The sequence below is a fragment of the Malurus melanocephalus genome, unplaced genomic scaffold (genome assembly GCF_030028575.1).
Source record: "Malurus melanocephalus ecotype Western Australia unplaced genomic scaffold, MMel_1.1 scaffold_972, whole genome shotgun sequence".
NCBI classification, from domain to species: Eukaryota; Metazoa; Chordata; class Aves; order Passeriformes; family Maluridae; genus Malurus; species Malurus melanocephalus.
In genome coordinates, this window is record NW_026624204.1 from 96,032 (window position 1) to 113,821 (window position 17,790).

At 42.2% G+C, this 17,790-nt stretch overlaps 2 protein-coding genes across 2 annotated transcripts; one reads left to right on the top strand and one right to left on the bottom strand.

The window, feature by feature from the left end:
• Positions 1-259: 259 nt before the first annotated feature.
• Positions 260-10,109, bottom strand: LOC130585834 (uncharacterized). Its single transcript, XM_057386482.1, has 9 exons — positions 9,705-10,109; positions 9,452-9,533; positions 7,862-8,015; positions 6,739-6,884; positions 5,355-5,531; positions 4,558-4,671; positions 3,136-3,222; positions 1,849-1,996; positions 260-1,192 (listed from the first exon to the last, which is right to left on the bottom strand). The coding sequence occupies exons 1-9, from the start codon at positions 9,713-9,715 to the stop codon at positions 1,161-1,163; spliced, it is 951 nt and encodes a 316-aa protein (XP_057242465.1). The 5' UTR covers positions 9,716-10,109; the 3' UTR covers positions 260-1,160.
• SLC35E2B (solute carrier family 35 member E2B) lies at positions 9,967-17,558 on the top strand. The gene is given in 8 exon segments (XM_057386480.1): positions 9,967-10,020; positions 10,800-11,065; positions 12,493-12,999; positions 13,841-13,976; positions 15,034-15,161; positions 16,064-16,184; positions 16,914-16,967; positions 17,459-17,558. Coding segments are annotated over 6 exon segments (864 nt in total). The 5' UTR covers positions 9,967-10,020; positions 10,800-11,065; positions 12,493-12,674.
• The last annotated feature ends 232 nt before the right edge of the window (positions 17,559-17,790 follow it).

The following is a 17,790-nucleotide window of genomic DNA, read 5'->3' on the forward strand; positions in this document are numbered from 1 at the left end:
GTCAGCCCTACAGTCACAATTAACCTCTTTGTGCCTCCCTTGGGCTCCAGATAAAGTARATTTGGTTCAGGTTTAGGAGATGAGGATGAAAAAAATACATATTTTTATATGTATATTTTTATAGTTTTGATGGAATCCTTGTAAATTTCCCTAATAAGCTGCAATAATTTATTTTAACTGATTTTTGCAGTTTGCAGCTGCCTGCGAGGTAAAGATTGAATTGGTGCTGTTCCATGTGAAAGAATTATCCACAYACACAAACTGTGCTTATACTTTATTAAAAAATAGCCAGTAGTTAAAGGTTCCAGTCAATAAAATAGCAAACTTTTAAATTACACTGTTAAAGGCTTTGTTTTAACAGTCCCCCCAGGATGAAATGGCACCATGRTTACACTGAGGGAGGGGTGAACTTACAGCGAGGAGCTTCCATGTGTAGCTGGGGTTAAAAATTAAAAAAAAAATTGAAATATTCTGCAGCCAGAGGAGGGAGAAGAGCCCCAGCCAGGGGACACAACTGTCACCAGAACAATTCAGACCTGCTCAGCAGAAATGATGGCAGCACAATCCACTTCCAGGCTGGGGTACAGACGATGGAAGTGCAAATTTCCTTCGTGATATTTGTGCTTATCCAGGCAAAAAGCATTGACAGGAGCAACATTTCTGATCACAGGCAACGGTGAGCCCCCTGTGGCTCCACCCAAAGCAGCAGCAGCAACAGGAGTGAAAATGCTTTGTCCTGGCAGAACTCACAGGAGTGAGGGGATCACCTGGCAATTTCCCCAGCATGTTTTACTTTTTACACCTGCAGTGCTCCAGGAAATGTGTGACATCTTCCTGACCCTTCTCCATTCTGGGGAAGTGACCCATTGTCTTTGTTCATCAGGAGTTCCCACCTGTGAACCCCCTGTGGCTCCATCCAAAGCAGCAGCAGGAAAAGGAGGAGTGAAAGATGCTTTGTCCTTTTAGCAGAACTCACAGGAGTGAGAGGATCACCTGGCAATTTCTAGAGCACATTTTTGCTCTTTGAAATCTGGCCCACCTGCAGTGCTCCAGGAAATGTGTGACATCTTCCTGAGCCTCTGTCCTTGAAATCCTGTCCACCCTGAAGGCAGGTCCTTGGTCAGGAGCTCCCTGGTGTGACCCCACTCCAGGGGGAGGGCTCAGGAGTCGATCCTTCCATAGGAAGAAAACACTGGGGGAGGAAAAACAGAAAGCACAGAGGGAATTCAGTCAGCACCACTGGAATGGCTCAGTGTTCCTTGTGACAGAAGGGCTGGGGGGTGTCCCAGTGGCTCTCCAGGTCCCTTTATTGTCTCTATTACACAACAGGACAGAAAAATCACAAATATCAGATTTGTTCACACAGGTTTGATTTTCTGGACAGCAGTAGTTCTTACTCAGGTGGCAGCAGCTTTCAAGGAAAAAACAAATTGTTCCACCCAGCTCCTGAGCTTTGGCAGCCCAGTGATTTTGAGGCTGCAGAACTGCTCAATGTCACTGGGGATCTGCCTTTTACTGCGACAAATCCCTAAGGATTTTCCTTATTTCACTGACTGTGAACAGCCTCCAACCTTCCCAGTGAATGTTTCAGGTCCTTACTTCTTTCCCAGTGAATTTTTGGGGTACTTGTTTCCCTCCCAGTCAATTTTTGGGGTCCTTACTTCCCTCTCAGTCATTTTTTTGCAGTACTTACTTGTCTCCCAGTCAAGTTTTGGGGTACACACTTCTCTCCCAGTCAATTTTTGGGGTACACACTCCTCTCCCAGTGGATTTTTGAGCTATTTACTTCCCTCCCAGTCCATTTTTGGGGTACACACTTCTCTCCCAGTCAATTTTTGGGGTACTTACTTCTCTCCCTCAGCCCCTGCCCGAAGCTGCGGTAGACRTGAACCAGAGCCCAGAACAGAACGGATTTGATTGCGACAGAAATGCAGGAGCCKGTGATGAAAGCGGCCTCCAGGGTGTAAGAATTGCCTTTGCCCCACTCCTTGATCACCTGCAGGAAAAGGGAGATGTGAAACTCAGCTAAAAAAAAAACCAAAAAACTGCTGCCAGCTTGAAGCCAGAACACTGGATTTGTGAAAGAAGCCATAAATCACAATGAAAGTGTGTTCATTAATGCTTGGTTTGTACATTTTGTAAAATAGAATATTGGTTTGGTCAAAAYCAGATGGATTTTGGGATATTTTGGAGAATATCCAGAGAGCTTTTGGGATTTCTCATTCATCAGAATCTGCAGTAATTGTTTTTATCACTGTTTTGAAGCTGCTGAGAGGTTTCCTAAGTGGAATATTCAGTTATTTGATAACTGAATATCAAATACTTTTTTATTTGGTAACTGGTTACTTTTGGAGCTCAAGAAGTGTCAGAGATGGTAATTGGGAAAAAAGCACAAACCCAAGTGGTCACTTTGAAACCATCTGAGCTTTCTGATGATTTGATGTACAGAGTGGGGTCCTGCTGTGCTCTGCCAGCTCCATCTGGCCTGGAATAATGGGAAGAGCCTGATTTATTTGCTTTTTTTGATAAATGGAACCCYGAGGCTGTGGGTGGCTCTGACCCTGGCTCTGGCAGTGTCTGGGATGTGCAGGAGGAGGAACATTGGCCATTCTCAGCATTCCAGAATTCCAGCCTGATTTCCCCTTACCCTCCTCTCACACATCTCATGGGAGGTGCCCACTGATAAAGGCTTTATCTCAGTTCCAGAGCCAAAAATCTGCCCCAAACTGGAGCTTGTTGGGCTTGCACTGCCTTGTTTTGGCTAAATCAGAACTGACAGCTGGGACTGCTGCCTAAGAAATTCCTTAAAATAAAACAACAGAGCCCTGGTCAAATGCTCTGGCACCACTTGAAGCTCCTATGAAAAAGGGGAGGCATTTTTGAGGAGTTGTGTGTCTTGTACAAGATTTTGTTTCATCTTTCCCTCATCATTCTTTGCAGGGATTTCCAGAGCCTCTCCCTCTGATCAGTTCAAGAGCAGCTTGACACAGTCCCTGTCCTGAAAAGTTGATCCTGAAGAGCCAGGATGTGCCTGCTGCTCTCTTTGAATGCAGCAGGAGCTGCAGGGAAAGGGTGAGGCAGCACCCTTGGGGGCTGAGGAGGATGAGGATGAGACCCCCAGCCTTCCTCCCTTACCGTGTAGAGCAGGTAGATGAGATAAACCACCTCAGGCACGTTCTGAATCAGAAAAACCCACACCAGAGCTTTCAGCTCTTTTAAAATCTGCAAAAGAAGATGAGACACAGCTCTGTAAGTCATTGCTACACACAAAAAAAGCTACATACAGTTGAATATTCATAGCATTCCAAGTGTTGGTTAAGCTGAGCTCTCAGTCTGAGCTTTGCTCTCCCCTTGCCTTCTCCATTTATGGTTTTTAGCAGGAAATTCAGCCTCAGGAGTGGTGATTCCCCTTTTCTCTGGGTACACTCACATTTTTCTCTGAAACATTTTCATTATTAACAGACTGAAAGCTTCYCATAACTTTTTCTCCACCTTTCTTTTTACTGCACAGCAGTGCAGTGACTGAGGACTGAAATGTGGGAGAAGCAGGAGGATTTAAGTGCCCAGAGAATTGAATTTCACAATTCCCCCTGGGACTTGGGAAAGAAGAAAGGGACTGAGCAGCCCTGAGCTGGGAGGGCAGGTCTGAGCAAAGGCAACAAAAGCAGCTGAGTCACTGGGSATGAGAGAAATGTTAGGATTGGATTTGATGCATCTGATCAGCACCAGATTCCCCCCAAAACCCAAAACTGATCCTTCAATGGTCAGAATGTTGACCTGTTGCCTGAATTATTGATTTATTTTAAAAGTTTTAGCAAGGAAAGCCAACAAAACACATAGGAAGCTGCATTTCAGCTGTCAGGAATTTGTGTGAACGACTAAAGCAAACAGCCCAGGAGCCTAAAACAACATCCACCCCCAAAAAACCCCTCAACTCCTTCCTGGTAATAAAAAACTCACTTATCTGATGKACTTTAGCCCTGATTCTGCAATCGTTCTTGGAACAGAGGCTCAAGATTTCAGAGGAAGTTCAGGCTGACATGAAAAAYGACATTTCAAATTCACAAATCTTTAGGTTAACCTGAGCTTTGAAGAAGATGGCCCAAATAAAAGGATCCTTCATCTTTTTGGTGTGGATTCCTAAGATTTTTTAATTAAGCTTCCCTATGGCAAACACCTGGAAATATGCCCATTATTAATATTAATAAAGGCCTCACTGTGTCTGTATCACTGTAATAATTTGGAAGATTGCTCCCAGTTTCACCCAGCCTTGGAAGAGAGGCAGAAATATTGAACMCAGTGTGATCTTCCAGGTTTCATTGGTGATCAAGGACTGAAACAAGGTCCCTCAGAATGAAATAGTGACAATGTGACCTTGTTTCGCCCCGTGTGCTCAGTTCAGACACAAATTTAGACAAAACCTGGCTTTGYTATTGCTGGAGCTTTGATTTCCTCCATCGTGGCTCCCTCCCCTCAGCCTGTGGGAAGCCCTGAGGGTGAGGATGTGCAGTGCCAGGGGTTTTTTGTCCCTGGGTGTCCCTGCAGCTGGACACTCACTGCAATGATGCCCACGGTGACCTTGAGGCAGCCCCACACCACGCCYGTGGCTGAGATGACGTTGTGCAGCAGGGTGACCTCGTGCAGGCTGATCAGCAGGATGCACAGGCACAGCTGGGGAGGCAAAATTCAGTGAAATCGTTGTTTGGAAACCAGGCAGCCCCACCAAAAAATATCTGCCACAAACTCCCTGCAAACAGCAAGTTGGGCATGGGCCTAAAAGCTGAAATTATTCCTCATGGAATGGGAAACAAGGACAGAGGTTCTTTCCTGTGTAACAGCAAGCAAAAAGAACAGGAGGAGCAGATAAAGCTTAAATAATGCAGCAATAAATAGAAATGAGGGGTAGTTAGGGAGGTAACAGATCTTGGGTTCATTTCCCCYATCTGTAACTTCATTTTCTGTCTCACTGCCCTGTTGCTCAGGTTCCCCTCTCCCACCCCAGTMTCATCTCCTCAAGTGCAGGAGTCACTGCAAAGTGGGAGATGTGCAGGAATAACCCTTCTTCATTTAGGAGGCCATAGGTGGGTCAGAGCTCCTGGAAGCAATTGGTTTTTTTAGGGATAAACATTCCAAAAATAAGTTTCAGTTCTCCTTTTGTGCAGGACAAYGATAAAATATATTTTGATTTGTTTTTATAGATTTTAGCTAAGCTGAGCAAACACCTGGAGATACAACTATTATTAAGTTAATATTAATAAAAGTTTGATAGAGGATTGCTCTTGGAAGTTGATAACWCAGTCCAGGATATTATCAATAAAAGGGAAAAAGGGGATCTGGGGGTCAGAGCTCTGTACCTGTGCCTGCAGGTCAAAAGTGAGCATGGAAAAGCAGAGGTTGAGCATGAAGTACTGGGAYTGGAGGCTCTCCAGGGCACCTCCCACCCGGAATGCCATCATGGACTGGCTCTGGATGAGGATGATGGCACAGATCACATCGAAGGAGCCCACCAGCAGGATCAGCACGAAACGGGCCTGCAGGGGACAGAAACAGGGATGGCAATGGCCAGGCCACAACAGGGAATCCARMTGGAAATAAYGACAGGAGCAACAAAATCCTAACAYAGATTGTGGTTCTGAGCTKCCTGTTTGAGCAAACCAACCATTCCCACTGAYTGCAGCTGGGACAGTGCATTATTCCAAATGCTGGACTTGCAAAATTCCATAAAACATGGGTTTTTGTCTGTATCCACTTTGCTGGCATTCACACTGAATGTCTGCTGCTTTAAGGATGGCTCAAGTGGCAAAACCTTCACTATTACATTGATATGAAAATATTTATAACTGGAAATAATTCTGGCTCAGAAAACAGAGTTACAGTAACCCAAGTTACAGTTTGAGTAGTAAAAAAACTACTTAATAGAATTTTTCCCATTTAAACCAGGCTTTTACTTTGAAGTTCTTGTTTAATATTTACACTGTACATCTTAAAAGAAACCTGCATTTCTTTGATGCCTATTCCTTATTGACCCTAACAACCCAATTTGCTGCAAATAAMTGTGTTTAACTAAATGTCAAATTGACAAATCAACTGAATTGGAAAGGCTGCTTTGCCCCATCTCCCTTGCTTGGCTGCCACCTCTCCTGTTGAAGAATAATTTTTAACTACAGAACTCAGGAAGGCCTAAAATACAGTATTTTATTATTTTTTACTGCTATGAAATGCAAACAAGATAATCTGGAGTGCAGCATTGTATCTTTYTGTTTCCTTTTTCCTCATAAAAACWCATTTATGAGCACTGGGGCAATGGCTGTGGCCTTGCCTATAGATTGGGGATTCCAGTTCTATCCACAAGTTAGATTTATGTGACTTCAGGCCAAACATTTGCCAGAGGGAAATCTGAAGCAGTGAGGGTGAAGTGCAGGATATATTCTGCAGAAATAATTCTTTGATATTTATGTTATTTTTGGATGCTGCCTAAGGAAACTCAGAGAACAGCTCAGAGAAGATTTGCAATTGTGGGTGKGCACATTTTGTTGTTCAGTAGGAAAAATTCACCCTGACTCTGTTATCAGTRATAATARWWRWWMWWWWKWWWWWTKWAWRWWWAAAAWATATATATATATATAWAATATAATCTGTGTTACCACAGCTCTTGACTTTGAAAATGATGGATTTCCAAACCCAAGCTGTGGAGGAAGGAAAAGCTGATGAAAAGTTGATTAAAAGCAGGAGACTGACCAGGAGTTTGGGCTTCTGCTCAGCAGGGAGCACGGTGAAGTTGATGATGGAGCGGAACATCACCAGCAGGATGGAGAGCACGAAGACAATGAGCTCCTGGCGGTTCTCCTGCAGGATCCCCCTGCTCACATAATACACACAGAACACTGGGGAGGAGAGGGAATGTCAGTGCCAGGTCAAACTGGGGCAAAACTTACAGCATGCTGGAGCCACAGGCCAAAGTGGAGGGATCAAAGTGTCCCTGAGGCTCCTCGGTCAGGAGCGTCTTTGTTCTTACCCAAAAGCTTCAATCAGATAATTAAAATACTCCCCACAGTGTTTAGCACACAAGAAATGAGATAATTAGTCTGATTTTTAGATTATTTGTGAAGCAACACTCTCAAAATGGCAGTGTTTTCTTACCACAGCCAAAGTGACAATGAATTTCTTTTTTCCAGAGTGCTGCTTCCTTGATTCCACACATCAAATTATCCAAATTTGGGATAGTGTGGTACAAATTTTCAAATGAAATAATAACTTCAGTGTCTCTAAACAAACCTTCAGTGAATGGACTTCCTTTTCCAMTGCCCTTTAACAGGGAGTGAGAAAAAGGAAAAAAGCAAATTACAAAGTGAATCATGTGATTTTCTGACATCCTTATGACCTCAGGAAGACCTGAGAGACTTAAGATAGTATTTCCTTGTTTTGCAAACTCAGCTGCTAAATCGAAAGAAATCAGTACAAATTTGAAAATAACCTCTTTTTTGGTCATTAAGCTTTTTGCAGAGGTGGCACATGCACATGAAATTTCCTGAAATCCTCAGTTTTATTATTTTCATGTTAATTTCTATTTAATACAAATGGATCCAAGAAGTTGCTACTGAAGCTCTAATCAGAAATACCCAAGGAAGGAAGTTTGGAGTGTGGACAMCTGAATTCTCAGCATATTATAGCAAAGACATTAAAATAGGAATGGGAGAATTTTGCTGGCATAGCTGAACATTCAGTATCTCTTACACAGGAAACTTCAGTTGCTTCTTGATCACTAAATTATTAATAATTATTATAATTAAATTATCATCACAATCTTCATTATTTTCATTATTATTTTCATTATTTACTACATCCAGACAGTGTTTCTTACCAACTCCAACCAGTTGAATGAAGGAAATGGTGAAATCCTCCTCAGTCTGGCGGACCAGTGTCTCTATGGTCAGGCCTATGACACTCAGCAGGGACAAAATAGTGACACAAAAGTAGATCTTCACAGGGAATGAGAGCTCTGAACATGGTTTTATCTGTAAAGGGAAAAAATATTTCAACACATCATGCAGAATAAACTCATTGTTGTTCCTAAAAAACACATGGAGGCGAGCAGGGTAAATGAGACAGTCCAGGGTTAACTTTGGGAAAAGGAAGAGAAACCCTACAATTGAATTGAAACTGCTGAGGAAGGGACAAGCCTAACTTTATTTTCTAATTAATCTCAGCCTAGATTATCCAGGTTTATACCTCCAGCCTGTCTTTGTGCCTCACAAGGCCACGGTGTTATAATCCATTGGAGACTGCCAGTGCCCATATACACACCTGTCACAGCACAGAAATAACATTTTCMCAGACTCTAAGTTTTAGAAAATTGTAAAGACAGGGTGAGTGTTCTCAGTAAAGAGAGATCCTTATTTCCTTTTATTAAAATACCTCCAGTGAAGCAACATCCTCACAGGAATTTAACATTTGGTTTGTTCAGCTGGAGGAGAGGAGTCTGAGGGGAATCTGAGGGGAGACTGAGGGGACACTGAGGGGACACTGAGGGGAAATTGAGGGGACACTGAGGGGACACTGAGGGGACACTGAGGGGAAATTGAGGGGAGACTGAGGGGACACTGAGGGGAAATTGAGGGGACACTGAGGGGAAATTGAGGGGACACTGAGGGGAAATTGAGGGGAGACTAAGGGGACAGTGAGGGGAAATTGAGGGGACACTGAGGGGAGACTGAGGGGAGACTAAGGGGACACTGAGAGGAAATTGAGGGGAAATTGAGGGGACACTGAGGGGAGACTGAGGGGAAATTGAGGGGAAATTGAGGGGACACTGAGGGGAAATTGAGGGGACATTGAGGGGACACTGAGGGGACACTGAGGGGAGACTGAGGGGAAATTGATGGGACACTGAGGGGACATTGAGGGGACACTGAGGGGAGACTGAGGAGAAATTGAGGGGAGACTGAGGGGACACTGAGGGTAAATTGAGGGGACACTGAGGGGACACCTCAAGGCCGCAGCACCTCCTGAGGGACAGCTCCGATCCCTGCTCCCTGTGACAGGGACAGGACCCATGGAAGGGCTGGAGATCTACCAGGGTGGATTAGGGCGGATTTTAGGGAAAGGTTTTTCCCCCAGAGGGTGCTGGGCACTGCCCAGGGCACAGGCACGGCCCTGAGAGCTCCAGGTGAGTTTGGACAGCGCTGCCAGGGATGCTCAGGGTGGGATTTGGGGGTGTCTGTGCAGGATCAGGAGCTAGACTGGGTAATTCCTTCCAGCTCAAGATATTCCACGATTTCGTGATTCTGTCAGAAGAACGCCCGGCTGTGACAAGCCTCGGCGAGTGAGCACCTGCACTCCCTAATCCACCTGACTCCGGACAAGGATTTCAGACCCGTTTTTCCATTCCCCCCGGGGCAGAGCGAGGCRGAGGACAGCGGTAACCTGCCCACGCCAGCACGGATGTACTCACGGGRCCGCAGGGCGTGGGGATGAGCTGCCGGTGCCGCGGGGTGAGGTTGGGCAGGTTCGGCCCCGCCGGGGCCGCGGCGCCGCTGCGGGAGAAACAACGGGACCGTCACGGGGCCGTACCACCCCCACAGCGGGGGGGAACAGCCCGCACCCCCCCCATCCCCGTCATAGGCGCCTCCAGGTGAGGCGCAGGTGGAGCGTGGGGAGCCCCCCCCGCGCCGCGCGTGGTGCGGCCCGTCCCGGCCCGCCCGTACCTGCCGTCCATGGCGGCGGCCGCGCGTCCCGCCCCGGCTGCGGGCCCTACATGGCTGCGGAGGGGTCCCGGCAGCTCTTCCGGGGGACCGGCGGGGACGTCACTTCCCCGGCAGCGGCGGGAAGCGTTCTGTGGGATCCTCCCGGGCGGCGGGGCCGCCGCGCTCCCGCCCCTCCGCCCCGGGGGTCCCCTCGGGCATCCCGCCCGCCTCCATGGAGGGGCGGCCCTCAGCGAAGCGCCCGGCGGGGCTCTGCGCGGTTCCACCCGGCTGTGCGTGCCCTGTAACCCCCTTTTTGCTTCATTTCCTCGTGGTTTTGGTAAAATGGCCTCCCCGCGACGGGGGAAACGAACGGGGACAAAGGGGTGAGCCCGGCGCTGGGCTCCGCGGTGCCCGTCCAGCCCCGGCGGGGCGGTGCGCGGCCGGACCCGCCTCCCCGGCCGGCTCGGGGAGGGGATGGGATGGGCGGCCTCAGCCCGGTGCTACCGGAGCGGGGAGCGCTCAGGTGCCGGCCGGRGGACGGAGGGAAGCAGGAGGGATGGGATGGGARCGGCTGCAGAGGAGGATCGCTGGCYGGGCCTGGGCAGGGGGATGGCKGTGCTGAGGAGCACCGGGGGCCGGGTCAGAACGGCTGCGGTGCTCCCTTGGAGGGCTCCGAACCCCGCTCCGGTGTGGGGGATGCTCCTGGCCTGCAGGGAAGGAGCCGGTTCGGAATGCGGAGGGAAGGTTCTGCGAGTGATTGAGGAGAAATACAGCCGGAGTGCCACAAAGTGCTGAGCTATTGCAGCATCTTCTCTGGATGGGATCTGTGAATGGTTCTGCTGTTTTATTTATTGTGTTTGTATGCTCTCGATGCCGTTGGTGAAGCAGTGTTAATATTCACAGCTTGCTCAGGGTGCTGATTTTTGTATATTCACTGCGTTGGGAGCGATATTTGGGTGACCTTTTGTGTGACAGATGAAGGGTCACGGACACAAAGCTCTGTTTTTTCACTGTCAGATCAGCCTTAGCTTCCCAAACCCTYGCAACATATTTGAGCTTTAGTTTTCTTTTTGTGTAAAGCCGTCTTTATAAATTCGTTGTGGCTATTTTTTCCAGCTTAATACTTCGCTACTGCTGGTGTAGTTCAAGGTTGGAGAAGACACAAGGAGTGTGAGAGAAGCACTGCAGGCTGCTGGTGCTGTTGAGCTGGAAGATTGAGTCTTTGTGTGGAATCCAAGAGAAACAACTGCCAACCACTGCCACGTTTTCATCTGTTGGTAAACATCAGCTGCTGGTTGGCCTTGAGGGAGGAAGACTCAATTAGTTCCAGATGGACAACTCTTTCAGCCCATTTAGGCTTTCCAGTTGATTTAAGCCAGCAGGTCAGTAATTTRGGGGAGTATTTTGTTCTTATTTGCTGTTCTGCTTCCTGCCATGTGTGGAATCGGCGATATCAAATCTGATATCGCAGCGCTGCTGAGGGTGGGGCTTTGTGCTTAATTGGTCTTGGCTTTAATTAAGTTGTTCAAACAGAAAATGTGTCCAAAAAGCTGCCATAATTAACTCTTTTGAATGTAGAGGGGTGTTTTTTAAAAGACCTGAAAAAGGAGGAGGAGTCAAGAATCCATTTTTCTTAACAAATTCTCTTGGAGAATGTCCATCTTTTTTCGAAGTTTTGTGTTAAACTGGGTTACCACAAATACATGGTTTAATGTGACTGTGGTGGTATTGTGCTGCTGGCATTAATTCCTGGAAAAATGGAAAGAGATAAGGGAACAGGGATGGAAATCCTCAGTGCATGGCTGTAATAACTAGAGAATGTGAAGAATGGAAAATTTCTCTGTCAAGTAGCTGCTGTGTCGGAGACTGAGACTGACACGAGATATTCAAACTCACACAGTACCTCTGTGATTTATTTGAGATGCCACATTGGACATTCAAAAAGTACGAAAAATCAAATATTGAAAAAGAAAATAGTGTGAGTTGTTCACTAAACCAGGGCGGGTGAAGTAGCTCTTGTTACAACTCTTGTATTTCTCTTRTCATTGGTTATGAGAGGAGTGAAGATCTCAGGGTGGTTTTGTTGTTCTCTCTTCTCTCCTACTGTAATCTGCCACATTTTGTGTCATTTGTAAAAGAAAAAAAAAGCTTCAGTTGCCAATGATTTGGCAGCCTTTTGCTGCCAAGTCTGGTAAAAAGGCTTTAAGAATCAGTGCAAGTGCCCATATTGAATTGCAAGGTATGGCTGAATGAGGAAGGATTTTATTCACATTAAATCAGTAATTAAATAAGTAATTAAATAGATAACCACTGTGGAAAGCTCTTGGATATGCTTTCCTGTTTTTTTCACCTGGATACATATACCAAGTGAATTAGTGGGAGTTATTGATTGTTGATTGATTACTGATTGCTCTCTTTGACTCAGGTTGATAACAGGTTAATCAGTACTCAGAGTAGAGGCTCCTGCTTGGATTTGCTGCGTTAGGAAGTTTTAAACACAGACTGAGATCAAAGTCACTGCAGAATCTGCAGAAGAGGAGTTAGTTCCAATTGGAAAGGCTGTGTTGAGGTGCTTTAGAGGAGAAAAAACTTAAAAACACATGAAGTCTCTTGTCTGGGATAAATTCTTGGTGCTTAATCTTGATATTAAGATAGGAGGAGCTCAAAATCCAGCCTGAAAAACTACAGAGTGTTTCAAAGCCCTGAAAGATGAGTCTTTATCTTTGATAAAGTGCAGGTGAATTGTGCCATCTTTGCTGCATCAGGGATGTAAAACGTCACATATTTTTCCYTTTTTTTCCCCTYTTAGGCAGAAAACATGGAACAGCCCCCATGAAGAAGCCTGTGGAGTTTATATTGGTGCAAGATGTTCTTTGGAGGACCAAGCAGAGTTTCCCAGGCTGGGAGATGAAGCATTAATCACACAACGACRTCGTCATTTGGAAAGCGTCGCTTTGCACGAAGGACAAATTTTCAATTCCTCACCTCACCATGGCAGCCGTGACCACTGCCCCCACCCCAGAGCCCCCAAATCCTCCCCCTCTGGAGGAGAAGCCCAAAGGGAAATCCCTGTTCCAGCTGGGTTCACTTTTCACTAACAGGAGTGAGAAATTTGTGATCGCTCGCAGTGACAGTTTGCCCGAGGAGAACGTCCTGAAAATCACCATCACTGAGACCACGGTCATCGAGTCTGACCTGGGCATCTGGAATTCCCACGCCCTCATCTACCTCACTTTGTGGTTTTTYTTCAGCTTTTGCACTCTTTTCCTTAACAAATACATTCTTTCCTTGCTGGAGGGGGAGCCCAGCATGCTAGGTACCCTGCTTTTCCTTCCACCTGAATTTCAGGGAGGGATTGTCTGATTTATTTTACTGGAATGGGAGCCCCMAAACCTGCCAGAGCTCCAGAAACATTTGGGCAACGATTCCAAATCATTGTTTTGGGGTCTGTGCAGGGATAAAAATTGGGCTGGATGATCCTTCCAGCTCAGGATATTCCATGATCCTAAAATACCAGATCATCCCATATAAAGCTGAGGGAGGGAATGGTTGAACTGAAGTGAGAAAGACCTGGTTGGAAGGTGTGGGGAGGGATCTTGGGGCTGGGAATTTGGGATTTCGGCCTTTTAAGTGGTTTCTGACACAGTCCATTCCTCCACTCACTGAATGATGAAACTTTGCATGTAGAGGAGCTTTAAGGGAGGAAAAAGCCTGTGATTTTTTTTGGTTTTGTGTTGAAAGGTTTAAAAAAAGCAAAGTTTTGAGTAAGTTGTTGATGGTCTGCAAGACCATCACACTGTCCAGTGCAAAAGTTGCATTTGATGATCCCAATTGTCCAGTGATCATTTTAGTTCTATTTTTTTTTACTTCTTAAGGGGCAAACCAAACAAAGGGCAGTTTATCCATGAACCAGGTATAAACACTTGGTTTATTGTGCTGTCTTGCTGACGGATGCAGAAGTAAAGAGCTTTTGTGAGAAYAAAATATTTCAAATATATTTTTTTACTGTTAATAAAATACGTTATTTATAATTTATAAAATATATAAAATCCAAACAGTGATTTCCAAACTGCACTGAAGTTTGTGTAAGAAATATCCTCACAGTGATGTGTTTTTATATTCTGATCTGATTTTTTTCCACTCTCACCCTYCTTCAGGTGCTGTTCAAATGCTCTCCACCACCTTCATTGGCTGCATCAAAATGTTTGTCCCGTGCTGTCTGTACCAGCACAAAACCCGCATCTCCTACCCCCCCAACTTCATCATGATCATGCTCTTCGTTGGATTAATGAGGTAAATTATCGGGGCTAATTGTTCCTAGGCTAAAATTTGGGGTTTTTTAACAAAAGGTCCATTTTCATGGCTCTCTGCCTTTTCATTCTTGGTGAGAAGCTGTTTGGAGTATTCACCCTTCCCCTCCAGAATCATCCCAGGATAATCTATAAATTAAATATATATATATATATATATATATATATATATATGTTTTTATATTTTAAATATTATATATATATATAATACATATAAAAATAATAATGGGCACTCATTATAAATAATAATGGGCACCCAGATATCAATTTTTTTTGCTTATTTTCTGTCGTTCCTTTTCTCAGATGTCAATTTTTTTGGCTTCCTTACCTTCCCATCAYGTTTACCTTTTTTTTACAGCACTCTTTGCTTTCTTCTGCTCCCTTCTGAGACTGATGTTTGTTCAGTGCTTTAATATTTACCATCCTTTATCTCAGAAGTGATCCAGGCTATTCATATTTATCTTTTAAAACATCAATATTTGCTKGCTGCTGGGATAGTATCACTTTGTGGTCTAGGAGGGAATAAAAATACATAGGTTTGTTTCCTCTACTCTGCAAAACTGATAAGAATAATCCAATAAATAATAAATTAAATTAATTTTGCTGTTTAAATTGTGGYAGTTAGGTGGCATATCTAATGTACACTAAAAATAGATAACTGCAGATCAAATTTCTGTGGTGAATTACTGTTTCTCAGAAGATTTTCGCTTTTCCAGCTGAGCCTGTTGAAAACTTTGGCTTAGAAAAATGCTCTTTTGAACCTTRGAGTATGTTAAAAAACAAACTTTGTGGTCTGGAAATCCACTCTACAGCCAAAGAAATTGCACAATTGCCCAAGGGTGCCTTTATTTGCTTTAAATAAATAAAGTTTTAGCCAAAGCTGAAAAAAAWAGCTCCGACCTTGCAGGTGCAGGAGAAATTACAGTGCAACTCTTGTTATGCTGGGTGTCCACAAGTAGCTCTTAAATAGTTATTTTAATTTCTTCTAGTCCAGTAATTTATCCCTGCAGATTTTATTAATTTCTTTTGATGATTTGCAGATTTGCAACAGTGGTCCTGGGCCTGGTCAGCTTGAAGAACGTGGCGGTTTCGTTTGCAGAAACGGTGAAAAGTTCTGCTCCAATTTTCACTGTCATCATGTCCCGGATGATTTTGGGGGAATACACTGGTGAGTCCTGAAAGGACATTTCATTACTCTCTCTTGATTGATTTTTTTTTAAAGAAATGTATTTTTAAAATATTTATTATATATATTTATCATATTTTTAATGGCCTTTGCCAAAGAAAGCAAAGGCCTTTAAAATATTAATTTAAAACTTTATATATTTTATATATTTATACATATAAATGTATATATATATACATATATATACATATATTCATACATGTCTATTATATGTTTAGTTATATATATATAATATATATGTATGTAATAATATATATGTAATACATAAAATTATACATATGTATTATATATATTATATATATAAATTATACATATGTATTATATCTATAATATGTATAAATGTATAATAAAGGGATAAATAGATATGTATATAAATAAAAATATATATTTAAATATATGTAAGTGTATACAATATATATAAATCTATGATAGAAATATAAATCTAAAAATGCATATAAATATATATATAGATGTATATAAGTATATTTAAATATATATAAATGTATATAATATCTATAAATGTATAATAAAGATATAAATATATAAGCATACTACAAATGTATTTATAAATATTTAAAGGTAATTCATAGAAATAAATAAGAAAGAAATATAAATACAAGAATCAGAATATAGATATTAAAATAGATTTATAAATATGGAAATAGAATAAACACAGCTGGAAGAATCAGTCTGAAAACAATGAGTATACAGGATTAAAAAGGGTTTGGGGTAAGGGGATTGTTGTTATTTTTCTGTCAACAAAATATTACTGTGCCTTTGAATCATTGAAGTTCAGTGTGGTCCTGTTTTGCTGTTCAGTACTGAAATTCTTTCAAAGCCCCAGTGCTGGGTGCAGTGGTTGCAATGGAATTGTCCCTTTGCAGGGCTGTTGGTGAATCTGTCCCTGATCCCCGTGATGGGAGGGCTGGCRCTGTGCACGGCCACCGAGATCAGCTTCAACATCCTGGGCTTCTCTGCAGCACTGTCCACCAACATCATGGACTGGTGAGGCCCTGAGGCTCAACAAACACATTGTTTATTTCTGTTTGTAAATTACAAGCTATTCATCTATATATTAAAATTATATCTTTATTTTATATCTCAATTCAATATAAATTAACTGATATTTTATTTATTCTTTATATTTTTTACATACATATCTGTATTCTTTTATATATTCTTTAAGAAATAACAATATTTTGTTTTATTTCTTAAAGAATATTATAAATAAATTTATTATTATTAAGAATTATAATAAATAATACTATTATTATGATAGTATCCTATTATAATGAATTACTATTTCTTACAATTATTTATATATGAATATAATATTTAGTATATTTACATAATATAATTATTTATTATAACAATGATTGTATTTATTATAAATGATAATTTAATACACTTTATTATTGTTATAATAAACCTTTATTATATTATATAATTATATTTATAATTCCACTGGTAGATGGAAGAAAATAGTTTCATATGGTTTCAATTCTGCACAATGCACTTAAAAGTTGGTATTGAAAAAGCATTTTTAACAAATTATTTATTTTTTCCCTCATATCTAAGGACATAATTGAGATGAAATAATAAAACTTCATTAGACCAAACTCTTTTCTATACTTGTAGAAAATCTGTTTACCCATCTGAGAGAAACAGGATTGATTGATTTGTCCTAATTAAAATACAGCTTTTATTTTTTATTTTTTAATTCTTCTTTTCCAGTTTGCAAAACGTCTTTTCCAAAAAACTTCTCAGTGGAGACAAATACAGATTTTCGTAAGTATTCTGATTATTTCAGGTTTGGTTTTATTGGGAATATATAAGGAAATAATGCAAGGAAATCAAATATTTATCATTTTATTGCACCAGAAAGTGTAAATTTGATCACGTCAATCATTTTATCACAGAAAGAAAACTCCTGAGCTCCCACCTCAGTTTCAGAATCAGCTCCAGCTCCCAGCAAACCCCAAAAAAATAACATTTTCACAGAAATCACTCCTTATTCTGCCATCAGCACCCACCYTTCACATTGCTGGGTGTGCACAAAACAACTTTTTAACCATAAAATTTAAACCAGGAGTGAATTCTTGAGCTAAAAACCACCTTTAACAATATTTGTGGSTTTTACCCTGAAATAAAAACCTACTTTTGGTCTTTTGTACCTTTTAACTTCAGTCCCTGAAAGCAAACCAGTCTTTGCTTTGAGAGAGGAAACTTCTAATATTTCTTTAATAATTTAATAATTCCTAATTTCTTCTCCTTTCTAGAGCCCCAGARCTTCAATTCTACACAAGTGCTGCTGCTGTGGTAATGCTTATTCCAGCCTGGATATTCTTCATGGTAATTTGAATTCTATCATTTGTTTAGATTATTTTTTATTTAATTGTGAGCAGAATATGCAATGAAGGTTAATATTAAATTTCACCTTTCATCCTTCCTGTTTTTTTTTAAATCAGACTAAAATACAATTCATCCTTTTGCAAGAGATTGTGGSARTAAAAAAGAGAAAATTGTRAAAGAAATAATTTAATATAGACAGGAGTTAATCCAAAACCCCTGAGTTCATCTCAGGATTTTCAAGCCAAATGATAATTTTGTC